At 41.2% G+C, this 15,965-nt stretch overlaps 1 protein-coding gene across 1 annotated transcript in view; it reads left to right on the plus strand.

The window, feature by feature from the left end:
* Positions 1-10,694, plus strand: part of snx29 (sorting nexin 29) — a 157,710-nt gene extending 147,016 nt beyond the window's left edge. Inside the window, exon 21 of the mRNA XM_085761785.1 lies at positions 8,252-10,694. Within this exon, the coding sequence (XP_085617911.1) occupies positions 8,252-8,378 (127 nt within the window). The 3' untranslated portion in view covers positions 8,379-10,694. The remainder of the gene's footprint in view (positions 1-8,251) is intronic.
* Positions 10,695-15,965: the final 5,271 nt, after the last annotated feature.

The following is a 15,965-nucleotide window of genomic DNA, read 5'->3' on the forward strand; positions in this document are numbered from 1 at the left end:
TACATTATGTTGATATATACGGACCATCCTAGAGTATCTGATTACAGTGCATAGATGGATAGCACAACTTCGATTCAAATTTTTCAACATCAACAAATCAAATGATTATCAACAAAAAATTATGATATTATGGTAATTCTTTTTGGAAGATAGTGGATTCCAATGGCATATTTATATTAGGACTGAGAAAACCTTACATACTGTATTGTGCACAACCTTCAGTGAATGTCACAATATACCTAATCTGGCTTCTTAAGAAATACATGAAATGGTTCCTTTTCACTCTCTGAAGTACAATTATATCCGCTCTCTGTATTGAATTTTAATGGACTTCATACCAGAACTAGCCTCGACTACCAGATTGCTTATTTTTTCACCGAACAATACCAAAATGAAAACCGTGCCTAGAAAAACTTGGCTGCGTTTTTTTTTTCCCCCCGATTGTGTGTGTTTCTTCACGGCTGGTGTGTATCCATCATTATCTGCGTACGGGCAATTATCCTCTTGACCTCCGTGATGCCACCAGATGTTGTCGCTGGCAGATTTGCGGCACAATGGCGAGGTCTATGAGAGCAGGAGAGACTGTTATATGAGATGACAGATGTTCTGATGCATGGAGACAATTAGGAGCCAGTGAAGAGAGAACAATGACAAGAAGCAGCTGAGTGAGAACACAGGAGGGAAATGGACAGTGGAGGACGGAGGGAGAGAAAACTGGTCTGAGGTCTGAGGAGGAGATAGAGGAAGAAGGTGGGAAAAGTACTGACGATTTGATCTCCTCAGTGCTCATAGGCCTGATGGGTCTTAATAATAGTTAACTGAAGAAAACAGGGTGTATTAACTAGCAGTAATAGAGACTGTTATGCCATTTTCAGGGATAATGTTCCTGTTACAAAGCCAGAAATGTTACCCCATCTCTGTTAATAACAGCTCAAAGTTAAGTCATTCAAAAAGCATCTTACATCCCAGTCCTCCGGTTGGATTCTGTCATAATTAACCACTCAGATTGATGCGAGTTGGCAGGAAACATACTTGGATGGGTTCCCGCTGCTTTGATTTAACGGAGCAGTAGTTTGACAAAAGCACTGACATCATACGTTGCTATTTGATGGCACTGATCTCTTGCAGAGGAGATATAAAGGTAAAAGTGGATGACATCTTGTGATTTTAGAGGATCAAACAAGTTCTCCCAGCAGAAATAAACAGGGTTCAGTTCAGTCTTATCTCCAGTCAGTCTACCCGGTGTGCACTTCTCTCAATACAGTCAACAAAACACTCCCTCCCTTGATATATGTATTTCTCTCATGCAGTGGTTTGAACATGAACCTGAATCGATATATCCCTGTTTTAAATTTAATTTTTTTCTGACTCCTGAGGAAACTGAAATGCTGAAAAAACATCAACTTTTTTGCACAGCTTTCAAATATATCACACAGACTTGCGATGATGTGGGTGTTTCCTCAGTTGTCATGGAGAAAAACTATTTCCCAAGCTCGGTCGCTGTTACTGTACAGTATGTATTCATCAATATACTTTCAGGACATCTTACCTTAGCCCTGCAAAAGTAAATCAAACTAATCGAGCATTTAGCTAACTGTTAATAACTATTGAATTGTCGCTACCCCATACTTACAGTAAATACTGTTTCTCAACAATGACTAGATGCATTAAAGCTCCAGTTGGTAAGTTGACGAAAGTGAAAGTAAACTCCGCGACTTGGTCGGAAATTTCAAGACAATACTCCGTCAGGTCCCTTTATGAACCTCTGCCAAGCGCCCCACACACACACAGACACACACAAAGTAGCCATGAACGCACCCACAGAGAAAAAAAAAAAAAAAAAAAAGATGTACCGTATCCATAGCACGACGTGTAGGAGCGGCGATTGGCTGCTCCTCCTGCTCCCTCTACCTGACTGGTGGAGAATCGTCGGGCGCGGTGGATTTTGGCAAATACGATTACAGGCTGTAGGTGGAGCCAGAGGAGTTGGATTTTGTCCTAAATTACTCATTTAATGTCTGACCATCAGAATATAGTGACAATTCCAGCAAATATGACTGAATAATTGTTACCAACTGAAGCTTTAAGAAATCTGTTTCAGATGATCATGTTCCCCTTAACTTTTCATTAAACGCCATCATCTACTACACTTTTTTTGATTTTTTTAATACTATGGTTTCTGATTGAAGGCACTACAAGGAGTTTTGGAAAGCAAAGTGTTTTCACACTACGTTTCCCATGAGCCGGAGGACGGAGGAAAGCAAAAGTGTTTGCCAAGAAATCAAGAACAAAAGCATAGACTGTAAAAAGTCTATGTAAAAAGTGTAAAAAGTCACCCATTGGTTTGGGGGAGTCTGTTTTGTGCCGCCGTTACGGGGGTTTGAACTGCGCCATGTTGGATTTCACTTGCCATATTTGGAGAGGTGCGGTGGTTAGCCGGCCGAGAACCCGCCCACTGGCCTCGAAGCAGCGGTCTCCAGACCTGTCACTCAACGTTTCCGCGCCCTAATTGGCCAGAATTTTAAACCTAATAATAGTAAAACGGTAGAGTTAAAAAAAAATTCACCCCCCTCAGAGTGTGTGCGGGGGTAGAAACTATCGGTTGAGACCAAAAAAATAAAATGTACCAGGCTGTAAATATGTTTTTTTTAAGCTGTAAAGTCGGCTATTTTAACATGGGGCTCAATTGGAGTTGCTCCCTTCTGGTACCAGCCCCCAGCGACAGCCGAGGGGATTGCAGTTTTTTGAACACGGAAGTGAGCTTCACTTCTCAGACCGACAACTGCCCCCTTGAACGAAAGTCTGAGGTTCGTAGACGATCAGATACCGTTGTAGTTCCGACCATCAACGATGCCAACTAGCGATCCGGCGGCGTTATTCCCATGATCCGCCACGCAGCGTCCGGGAAACCGAAACTAGGAAATGCTGGGCAAGTCGACCACTAAATAATAATATCAAAAATAACTATAAAGACAAAACAATATATTTATCGAAGATTGACCCATTAACAAGTGGGTAACGTAGATTCATCCACATTAATATGAGACTCTTTTATAACCAAAAACAAACTCCTCTGGGTCTCTTTAAATAACCTACAAAACTACTGCTGTTCCCTTCAGCCTCAACTGTACTTTGAGCTCGTCAGCATGGCACACTAACATGCTTCATATACAAGTTTACCTGCTGGGTGTTTCCATTAACCATCTTATTGTGCAATTTGTGAACTTAAAATTGAGTAATAGAAATACATTAGTTTCACTACATTGAAATGGAAACACCTTTTTGTTAAAGATGCGGTGCCTGCTGTGGCACACAGCTGTAAATCCGATTCATTTAATTGGCATGATACCTTTAGATATGAATGAAAATGAATACATGACATTCACAACTGTGTTTCGTCAACTTCTGTTAAACAAGAAATGAGTTGTATTTTCTGCTAAACTGACATGGCAAACGGGCTGCAGGCAGAAATACTAATAGTGCTGTTTTAGTGCAAGTGATGACCTACACTTTGTCATCATTATCACATTTTTATTCAACATTAATGTGTGATGTTTGAGGAACAGAGCAGACATCAGTGTCCTCATCACCAACGCACTGATGTGCACAGGTCTCTTTGTGTCTCCACACTCACTTCTGTGGAGTCACACTCGGCAATTTTCCTCACTTGTCTGAAACGACCACACCGTCACACCTCAGCACTTAGTATGCAGGTCCAGCTCAACACTGATATGGTTTATTCAGAGCACAGACGTGCACACACACACTCGTTCACTGAGTCGGGGCCCTCAGCTCATTGACCCTTTGCCTTGGAAATAGCAGTGTTGCTGACCTTTGTCTCACTGTCAAGAATAGTTTGTGGCAGTTTGACTTCAAAATGAGTGTGTAACCTTTCATTGAGGTAATAAATTGCTGGAACAATTTATTCCTGTCTACCTGAGTACAGTGTGGGTTTTACTGGGTTTTAAGAGGCGGACTGAAATGTCTGTGTGTGTTTGTGTGTGTCAGCAGATGTAGGGGGAATAGTTTATTATGCAGACTGTACTTTTTATCGCAGCCCACCTTTTACTGTTAGACAGTCAATTTGATGTATGCTTGTTTGTGCACCTGTTTACTCTAATTATGCTCCTCTGCAGTCATATTATTAATATTCCAGCAGTGCTTGGGAGAGTTATTATCCTCCACAAGTCAATATCATGTCCAAATGGGGGACAAGCACATGCTGAAAGCCAGAAAAGGAATCTATAAGCCTAATTACTTTAGCACATCTAGCTCCTTTACCCGGTTTGATATGAATGAAGGAGATGTCTTGCAGTTTTAGCTCTGCATGCTTCCCCAAGTTTACTGTGATTTTTTGCTGATGTAAAACTTTGGCCAGTCTGAGTCAGAGTCTAATTCAAATGATGTGACTGCACCTGCATGAACCTCCTTGGCTTCAGTGGAAATGGAGAAATTAGTGGCACCTGAGTCACTGCTAAATGCACATTTTATGGAATAATAAAAAGGAATGATGTTCATCACATTAACGAAGGTCAGGCCGTTCCCTGATCGGCTGGCCACACCCACCCACTCATACCTCTTTGATCTTGATATAATAATATGATAATTAACCTTATTTATATAGCACTGCCCTAAACACTTGCTCTCCTATTTAGAATGTTAAAAACATAAAACAATAATGAAACAATAGGAAAATCCAACACAACACAAAATTTAAAACATATAAACAATGAAATTGAAACTTTTTTAACTTAAAAATGGACAGTGACTCAGACAGTCTTATTCCCTCAAGCAGATAACTCCAGAGTCTAAGCCTAAGGCTTTGTCCCCTATTGTTTTCATCCTTGACTGTACAAACAGTAGACCTCTGCTGGGTTCAAATGTCGGAGATATAATCTGGAGCCAGGTTGTGAAGGACCTTAAAAGTAATCATTAAAATCTGAAAAACAATTCTAGAGAGCTGTAAAGATTATAAAACAGGACTTATGACACAGAATTGCACTACAGCTATAAACTGCATTCTCACTGTGCTGTTTTTTTTTGTTTTTTTTTGCTGCCTCACATGGAAACATATGGCTGCTGTCAGTGACACTTCAAGCCGAAGCACCTCCAGTTTATTTTTAACACGTGTCGCCCCTCGTGGGAATCATGCTCCTATCACAGGACCACCCAGATGTCCCTGATATCCTTAATCAGTGATCCAGTAGCCGGGGTGTGTCATCCAGCGGGGACAGGGAGGCATCAGCTGGGAGACGGCGTCTGCCTCTTCACTGTCTTTTAATATTTATTGAAAACCCCCTCTTTGTCAAAAAGGCACTTGACCTCGTGGCTCCTTCAAAAGAGTTGCTGCTCCATCACCAGCGGCAGGTGAGAGGTCACCGTCCTGGGGATGAAATGCTTCAGAGGGAGAGCGAGCAGAACACGAGGAGCTGCACACGACAAGAAAGCATTTAACTCCAGGCATTCACTCACTCCGCTTTTCATTTCCTCCCTCCCACAAGTGTCTCTCAATCATCCTCATCGCTATCGCATAAGACTCAGGGATCAGCGGTTCATGTTGTGAAGACGGTCGTCAGGGCAACCAGGGCAATGATGTCATCAAGTGGCCAAGATTATTTCCTCCCAAGTAATGAGAAGCCTAAACATTGTCATGAGATTAGAAATGACTGTAATTTGATTCTTTGTGTCATAAATAATGGCCTCTGGTGGCGAGGACAGGGAGGTGAGGAAAGCCACACAATTAATTCCACGTAACCAAATTAAAGCAAAAACAACGGCCATGTTTTCAATTAGCTGTTTGCTATTTTCTTTGGCCAGTCACATAGTGGGTTTCTACATGACACAAGTTACATTCGTGGGCCTTTGGTAAAAGCAATACAGTACTCATAGTTTAAAGGAGACATATTATGCCCCTTTTCCACAAATTAGAATATAATTCCCAGGTGTCTTAAAGACATGTCTGTGACATGCTTTGGTAAAAATACCCCAAGGATCAAACATCACAACTCTTTTCATCCTCTCAAAACAGCCCTGTTCAGAACGGCTGGTTTCAGTGCCTGTCCCTTTAAATGCAAATCGCTTCTACCGGTCCCAGGTAGGGGTGGTAAACCTAGTTACATCACTAGAAGACAACTGAGGGAACAGCTCGTAAAACCACGTGGATTTCAATCTAGGAAGCCTGCACATTACAGATTTTTTTGTCAATTCTCACATTTTGGTGGCCGGAAGGCAAGACAAACACTGTTAACAGCCTTCAAAAGTAATATTTCCATAATCTGTCCCCTTTAAAGAGCTTGGGGGTGCTTTCTTTCCTGTTTATTTGCTCAAACAGACATTAAAGGACAATTCCAGGCGAATTCAACTCAGGGGTGTATTTTCATATCATTTTAGGTCTAAAAGAATGAATCTGAAGATTTTCAGTTTAATCGCTCCTGTTTTGCGGTAGTTGCGTCTGTCCACGCATCGCCACGGCAGCAATGAATGGGAGTGGATGTAAGTTCCGCTGTTTAGGCTGTTTCCAGCCCTCAAAGCCGCAATTTTTTTCCACAGACAGCATCAGATGGCTACTCAAACATGCACCGAGAAGTTTATTTACTTCAAGCAAGCCGACATGTTTGTAAAAGTCGATCTAATTCAAAGTCTCCCGGAGTCTCGCGCGAGCCCGAAGTTGCAGTGCTGGTGTATTCAGGCGCAGCAGGAGCTACCGCTTGTGTCATAAACACAGGAATATCAACTCTTTACTTGCTTGAAGTGTACATTTTTTTCCACAGACAGCGTCAGATGGCTACTCAAAGATGCGCCGAGAAGTTTTTTTTACTTGAAGCAAGTAAAGAGTCTAAACAGCGGAACTTACATCCACTCCCATTCATTGCTGCCGTGGCGATGCGCGGACAGACGCAACTACCGCAAAGCAGGAGCGATTAAACTGAAAATCTTCAGATTCATTCTTTTAGACCTAAAATGATATGAAAATACACCCCTGAGTTGAATTCGCCTGGAATTGTCCTTTAACAACCCAACTAGATAACCCAGTATCCACCATACAAGTATGCTGGTTCAAAACTTCCCCATCCATTGTGTAGAGTGGAGGCTGGCTGCTGTTAGACTAGAACACATCAGTTCATCCTCATCCTAAACGTTACAGTAAAATGTAGTGTTTTGTACGGTGGCCCTGAGAGCTCAATGCACTGCAACATAAGAAAACATGTGCAAAGAGACAAAACACAACCGATCCAACAACACATGTTCTCACAGCACACACACACAAAGCACAATGCTTTGTGTTTTTTGAATTCTAAAGCATTCAATACCAACTGTATCCCTGCTGGGTTTATCACTTTGATGAGTCCCTTGGAGACACTGCAGTATGTTTGTGTATTTGGTTTTGGTTTTGTATACAGCACATACTATCATATTGATAAGGATGTTTTCTCTTTGTGTGATGTTTTCTTTGTGTTTTCTCTGTTTGCGTGTGTTTTCTTAAGTTCTGGTTTGCTGAGCTCTCTGGGCCACCGTAGCTTTGAAAAACAAGTATGTAGGCAAAGCAACTAAATATAATTATATTAAAACAAAATATCATTTTCTGCACTACACTGACCATTTACCCCTCCAGTACAGAACTGATATTTCTATATTCCCAATCAGCAGGTAAGGACGTTGCCTTTAGACTTAATGTATGTTGAAGATGAGATTCATGTTGAAAACCTCTTTCACAGGTTTCCTATTTAAAATGAATCAACTGGAAACATTAAAAAGTTATCCATACTCATAAATCAAGCTACTATATAGCTGATAAAATATCCCCAGTGACAGTAACTCACCAGCTGAAGGCCTTGTTCTCAGGCTGCCCACTTCTACCCAATCTGCCACCATTATCATCGTTTACTGCACATTTTCAGTGCGGGAACGAAAAAAGCTTGATAGATGTGGAAATCATAACTGAAGGGAGGCAAACAGTCATTTAGGTCTAATGCCATTTTGCTGCTCTCTTTTTGCAGTAATGTAGAATAATTGTGGCTCAGCTTATTCTGGTGATGAAAGCTTCTCCATTTGCTGTTTTCACTAATGTCTGATCTCCCAGGAGAAAACATCGTCTCACATAAGGGAAACAATGCATTTCAGCCTCCAGATGCAGCATCAGTGGTTTGTTTGAATAATAACCGTGGTAATAAACTTCTCCAGATGCTCATTTAAAGTCCACTACTTTTTTTCTTTTTTTTCTTCCTCCTCTCTGCTCTTCTCTCTCATTTAGAGACACACCCCAGGCCAATGACGGTGGAGCCAAGACGCCTCGGTCCAAAACGTCATCACGTTTCCCCAGACTGGGCCGCAACCGCAACCAGGAAGCCAGACCAGAACCTCAGAGTGGAGACCTTTAACCCCAGAGCCTTTGAACTTATGATCTCTCTCTGTAAAGGCAGAGGACGTCAATGTTTCCGTGTGTCTGGACTATGACACGCTGACTCACAGAGTGTGAGGATGTCAAGGATGGCTAATGGACCTTCAAAGCCTTATAGAGAAAAAAAAAAGCCTCAGTCCAGGAAGGGCCAATGGATGCATTCACATGGTATTTCACTCTAGGAGAATATGTAAATGTTTCTATGAGTTGCCTGGCTGAGTAAAGGATGAATTAGTCCCCCCTGAGGTTGCCTATCAATGGACCCAATCATACAGCACCTCTTACCTCACTGAGACCAAAGGACTCTCTGTAAACCGCACATGGACTAGCCTGGACTGCTCTCTTTCATCTCAGGGACACTGAGATGATGGAGATGCGTTGTTTTTTTTTTTGTTTTGTTTTTTTCGTACTCTATTCAGTTTTGTAGTGAAAGTGTATCATGGTCACAGTGCCTACAGTGTTTTGTAGCTGCTTTCCTGCTCTGGGGAGGGAGAGGAGGGTGACGAGGGGTAGTAAAGTATCCTCTTGGGGAAGTGAATGTTGTTTTTCAGCTTATGTGTCAGCGTTATGGTGCCATTACATTTTAGACAAGGAGAATTCACAGTCTCTGGCGTGGACCACCGGGCAACGGGCATTCCTTTTTTTCTTACTTCAGTTATATAATTATTCCAGCTATTACAGATAATCTGCAGAAAGTGCATATCTTAACATTTCTCAAGGACACCAGGGATGCAGTAATTATCACAAATATATTTTAAATTCCACTTAATGGTCGTATTAAAGGATTAGGGTGAAACGCCACTGATAAAACCAAAATCACTGAGGGACTTTAGAGTTACTGAGGTGAGGAGATGGCCTGATTATATTTCACTTATCTAGAAGGTAAAAACCCATCCAATGTCATCCACATCGTCTTTTCAAAACATTGGGAGTCGGTTATTTCACAATAAATAATCATTATTAATAACAATTATTATTTTATATTTTCCAAATAGTGCACGTAAAATTGCAATTTTCCATACGGTAACAAGCAAACATATTTTCTACCATATGAATTAATAATGTGTAAAAGGAAATACTCTCCATTTACAATTCAGTGAATTCGCACCCTCCCTTCTGGATAAAGATTAAAAAACAAACAAACATATACCTTCTTTCCCCTTTTTATCTTCGGTCCCTTCCAAATAATTGAGTACAGTTCCATACTGAGACAGAACATAAAGAAGCTGCAGTCCTGCCTGTTTCTTCTCAGCTATATCTCTCCTCACATCCCTGTCTTTCTATTTCAGACACCTGCTGTGATGCATCTGTTTTTTGATTAGAGAGGAAGGGAAACACAGTTTTAACATTCAAATAGCGGGGTAAGCTGTGGGTTTACCTCCAGTACACCGCATAAATAAAGGTCTTTATTGGAGGTCGACTGGCTGCACTGAAAAATGCAGTGTTTAAAGATGGTCTAACTAATGTGGCTTAGCAGGATTTAATGCAGCGTTATGTTGCAAATGAATGTTTTAACGATGACTAAACACTTGAAGAAAAGCTGCTTGTTAGAGTGCAAGAAGAGGGCTGCCGAGCATCAAGTGTGCGTAAAACAGAAGCTCATGCATATGTATGGATTACCCAAGAGTAGTTGGAGACTATGTTCAAACGAGGAGTGATTGTGTTGGAAGGTTTCAAAAAACTTGAATCAAAGGGTCGGCGCGCAAAATGGTAAACATTGTTCACCGTCGACGGAGGGAGGTGAACAAACAAAGCTTGTGGGTTTTAATTAAGTTGTTATTCTTACACAGAAATGACCCTCACACGTATCCAGATCCTGGTAAACAGTGTGCAGCGTTGTCAGGAAACTCTCACAAGCGTGCTGTCAAATAAATGTTGTTATCAGACTCCACCGAGACCTTTTACAGAGAGACGGTGTCTCATGGTAACGCGGTGCACTCGCCAATAAAACCAATAACATGAGAGAGAAGACAAGAAAACAAGATGCAGAGTGTAAACTTTTTAAAGATATTGTTTTACAGGATGACTTTCCTTTTTTCTCTCAGTCCAACAAATGACACTGGTGTCTATAAAAAAACATTTAATGTAACTTAAATATGAATTTCAATCATTATTCTTTTTATTAAAGACTATTTTCTGCTGTGATACAGTAAAACAGTACAAATGGTGATATTGTAGGTGTAGCACTGCCTTATATGTATTAGAAAAATCAGCCCACAGCACCATGATATACTCTGTACCACTGATGAACAACATTGTAAATAGTCTCTGCATTATAATAAAGAAGTAGCCTTTTCATAGACAGTTCTTTTATAGCAAATGTTGGGGTCGGTTTGGCTCTGTGACCACTTTTCTGCACAAAATTCACATTGTATTTGTGGCAATGTAGAGCAGTTACGCACAGGATCGTTCATAGAAAGCTGTTTTAAAAAGACTTCTCCACCACTGTAGCATTGCACTCATTCAACACTGTCAGATACATTTAAAGAAGGATCAAAATCAATGCAGTAGAATCAGAAATATTGTTCTTTTAATTAAGCCCAGCACCTAAATTACCCATAGTTCAACTCGAACACCAACAGTTTGGTGAGGTGTTTGGGGGCGTGTCAGTCATAGCAGCTAATTTAGCCTTGAGCTCCCAGCCAAACTGTGGAGTCTTGTGACCACTAGTGGCGCTATGGAGCAACCCTGTCACTGTATGATTGGGTAACCATTTTTATTGATTGTATAAAGGCCCTATAGCTAGTTTCACGCTTGTCTGCTGGTAGATAGTTAGCAGCACTAACACAGAAAGACGTGCGCCAACAAAAGGAAGAGAAGGGCGGCGACTGCTACCTGGCAAACAGAGATTTAAACAATGCAGGATTAAATATTTAAAAACAGAACTTAGAAACACTGTTCAGAGGACAGAGGCACAGTCAACACATTTTAAAATCTCAATGTCTTTGGTGAACGACACTGAATTCCCATTTTTTGAAAGAAGGCAGGAACACTCCATAGAACACTTTTAAACACGTTTAGTTCCATAGGGAACTTTCCTTTTTTTTTTTGTTCCAGACAACTGCAACACCAAGTGCAGGTTTTTTCTTTTCTTTTCTTGTCAAAATGTTCTGTGTCAGGTGCTTTTGATAACAACAATCAATAAAAGTTCATGCTTTTCATTGACCACGGGATAAAAAGAGGTTCCTGGTTGATGTGACATTGGAAGCTTTTATATAATCACAACAAACATTGATATTGTTTTAAATGGCTGCATCTGCATCCTCCAGACTGAGAAGGATGTGAAGAAGGATCAGATTGTGATCATGGTGCAGCCACAGTGTCCTCCTACCATGTCTGTTCTTGTGTATCTTCTGTCTTTGCCTTAGTCAGCAGTCAGGCCTTATCTATCAGTGTCACAGCAAAGAGGGGTGAACAATAAAGTACAGAATGTACAGTACATACACAACTGCCTGTGTATCAGTGTTGTCATTGTCAACCTTGCGGCGTCCATATATGGATGAAGGCAAAAAGCCATTATGCAGCATGTGTGCTTTTTGTGTGTTAATGCATGTCATTGTGCATGTATGTATTCAAGCATGTGTAGGTGCATACAGAAAGTGTTGATGATGTCATTTAAATGCAAGCTGAAGGTGTGCGTTAAAGCTTGCATGTGTTTATAAGGCGAGATGAACAAGCTAACGCTCACATTATATTCTGCATATGAACAATATGCATAAATGGATGGGTAGATGCTAGTTCCATTTTCTCAGCATCTGTGACCCATCTGTGTGCGACTTATTTTGTTTGTCAAAAGGTGACTTAACCTTTACTGCTTCTACTGTATAAGCAGTCATTTAACTTTAACTCAAACCATCCAACCCTTTTGGGAAAACAGTTTGTTTTGTTTTGTTATGTTTTGTTTTTTTTGGCTGGGCAGTGTTTGCTGTAGCGGGTTGGTAGAACTGAAGAATGGCAATGGGTGTACTGAATGCTCATTGTCCATTGACCAGAAAATTGGTAACAAGCCTGCTTAGGATCTGGGTGACTGCTTTTGGCAATGTTAGATACACGCATATACACACAACTGGCTGCATGTGAGCCAAGTACCCTGACACAGACATGTCCTGTTTGTATAGCGTGGAGTTGAATAGACCGGCTTGGCCTCGGCGTTCATGAGACAGAAAGCCTATTGTATCAAAATACATAAACTAACTAAAAGTGGAGGTAAGTCTGACACACCTGGGAGAAAAAAGAAAAAGGCTGAAGGCCCAGAGTTGAGGTGTTGAATGAGATCTCTCTTTTTTTTTTTGCAGTGCTGTCTGGTGTTGGGCTTCAAACCAGGATGAAGAATCCTCACTTATTAAATAAAACACCCAGCACCAGCCTTGTAGAGTTTTAGGCATATTGTGGGTCATGTTTTCAGATTTTCAGCAGCAGTTAGAGTAGATCTACTTAGCAATAGATTCCCAAATCTGCAATAGCAGGTGATTAAGAGTGTGATTTAACAGAGACCCCATGATACGTTATGATGATACACAAGTCACAATTCTGTATTGTTGCAATTTTTCAACATTTTGCAAGTACTGTATTGCAATAACATACTGTATTGTGGTGCGCTGTGATTTATCCCTTTTTTGCAACTGCAAATTACAAACTGAAACTGAAACTTACTCACATCTCTTTTATCTAGACAGACAGACCAACACAGTACACTAGTATTCTAGTACTAAAAACTAGACCACCATGCCTATTTGGACTTTTAGTGAACCAATAACATTCTTCAAGGATTAAGACACAAATTCAATTTAACTACCATTTACCGCTCTCATAAGTTTTCTAAAATGTCTATACACAGCAAACACCAGAATCTGGTCTGGTCTGTCTGAGGCTCAAACATGTGGCTGAGTCCCTCTGATGTTTCACTAACCACCTTCATACCCTCTGTTCTTTCTGTCAATCTAGCAGGAGCAGCGGTGACGGGCGGAGCACAAGGCCTGGTCCTGAATTTCTTAACGAGGACGTAGGTGCAGAATGAACATTTTTACATATTTTTACACTTTTACATCTACTTACTTTAAAGGTAAGGCTGTGGTTTCAGTGTTGCTCTTGTTTACATGCTCTTTGACATATTCTACATGTGTGAATAATTTTTGTCCTAGAATAACACCAGCAATTGTAGCGAAAATGTCTGTGTGCATTTATTCTGTTATGTGCACTTCAGGCTCTGTATTTTTCAGGCATTAGCAAAAGATAAAAGTAAAAGGCCTTAAACTTAACTCCTACGTACAAACTCAAGAGAAAGGGTATTTATTGTAGTTCTCATGACTTTAAGATTCTGTTTATTTCAAGAGCCCCGCAGGTTAATTTGTTTAAGCAGAGATCTCAGATGAAAGCAGTACAGAAACAGAGGAGAGCATCTTTTGACAATGTGACCAAAGAAGCAATGTAATTCACAAGGTTGGCTTTTCTTCTCTCCTTAATAGCAGTTTGATCATTTCTCACAGAAACACAAAAAGACCTACAAGAACATACATACTATACATGATATAGTACCTACTGTAGGAGACTATTGTATATCTGGGAGGGTATTACTCTAACCATCATGGGTGATTCAGGGTTCAGTGTTTTGCCCCAGTGTCAAGGCTGCTTGGGGCTGTCAATCAAATCCCAAAGGCCGATTAGCAGACAACCTGCTCCACCTCCTGAGACATGAGTGAACCAACAAGAGGCATGAAAGGTTCTTCCATGAGAGTGTGTTGGTCCTCAACCAAGACTGTCCTTGTGATAGCGTCCACCGGTCAACCGGTGTGAATTCATTATCCATGTTTCAGCTCTTCATCCTTGTCCACTCCTTCTCTGTCTCAGCCTCCCGCCTCTCTTTGAATATATGGAGGTCCTTTTACAGGATTGTATGTAATTACCAAGCTCTTACCTTTGTGTGAGGAACATCAAGGAGACAGGGACCCTGGTTTAAACAAGGTCACTGCATAAGCAGTAGCTCTATCTCTACAACACACAATGTCGGCTTGGCATCAAGACGCATGCTTATTATAATGATAAGGACGTCTAAGGAACCCTATAGACAACTGGCCCTTCAGGATGGAGCTACCAAATAGAGACTGGGATTAACATGTGCTGTATATTAATGCTCGTAAGAAGGGCAACGGCAGATGTTCCTCAGAGACTGAGGAGTCTCCAGCAGCCCTGCTGAGCTGCATCTATCAGAAACACTGCTGTTGGTAATTACTGTACAGGAACTTAAGCCTTTTGAGCTGTTTTGATTGCAGGGGTACTTTGCAGGTTCATGAAGGACATCCAGTTTCCTGATTGAAAAAAACAGTGTAGTCTTCATGTATGTTGCATAAACAGCAATTAACACTTTTTACAAGAACAATTACACACCAATTACAAACAACAGGCAATTAATTCCAATATGAGTATTGGTGAGGGCAGCACGGTGGTGCAGTGGTCCTACAGCATGGCAGATTTGGGTTTAGAGTTTGCATGTTCTCACTGTGTCTGCAGACCAAAGACATGGAGGTGATTTTAAAATGTTGTGTGAATGCGAATGAGGTTATTTGTCTGTGTTGGCCCCGTGGTGACCCTCACTTTATGTCAGTTGGGATTGACTCGTGGGCGTATTCACACCAGGAAAGTCCGATAGTTCACTTGCTTTGGTGCGGACTAAATTTTTTTTTACTTAGTGCGGTTTGTATTCACATTGCATTTTTTCACAAGTGGATCAACTTTGTAAACAAAAGCACGTGTGTCCCACAGTCGCTCAATCATTGGATAAAAATTATCAGCGGGATCTTCCACGAAAAGTACACAATGGGGGTCATGAATGCGTTTCGTTTCTTGCTGCCTTTTTCCAGTTACACCTGTCCTGTGCTTATTCATCACTTGGAGGCTATGTGGCCGTTATGCAGCAGTCCCCGTGAAAGATGGTCAGACAACAAACACAGACGTCTGCATGTGCGTCTGAAGGATGGTGCGCTAAAAAAAAAGAAAAAAAGGACGGCACAGCAAAAAAACATCATTCTCTCAGGATGCCACGTTGCCGATCGGCATTTAAGCCTAGTCACATTTATTTCTGTTAACAGTTATTAATCAGATAATAACTTTCTGTTATCAGTTTAAAAAAAATATTAAGAATGTGCATCCTTAACGGCAACGGGTGCGTCCTCTCCAGCATTTGATAAATGTTTACCACTGACCAAATATCAAGGAGGCAGCGTGTCTATCTGTGCTCCATGTTGACCCACGGCTCATTGTTGATAATTTCCACATTTTCTGACAACAACGGAAGCCTGTTGAATCCAAAAAGGCGCTTGGATTTTGCATTTGGTTCGGGAAAGGTTCGGTTTGCATTCACACCGTACGCGAATCGCACCAGGGTTTGTTTGGGACTCTGGTGCGGACCAAACAAGTGAACCGAGTCCCTGCTGCAGAGGTGGTCTCGGTCCACTTGTTTGATCCGCACCAGAGTCCACTGGTTTGTATTCACACCTCCCCAAAAGGTCCGCACCAGAGGAAAAGTCAGTTTCAAGCGGACCAAACGAGCCTGGTGTGAATACGCCCAAAC

This window comes from Trachurus japonicus, chromosome 19 (genome assembly GCF_045865225.1).
Source record: "Trachurus japonicus isolate A0001 chromosome 19, Traja_1.0".
NCBI lineage: Eukaryota > Metazoa > Chordata > Actinopteri > Carangiformes > Carangidae > Trachurus > Trachurus japonicus.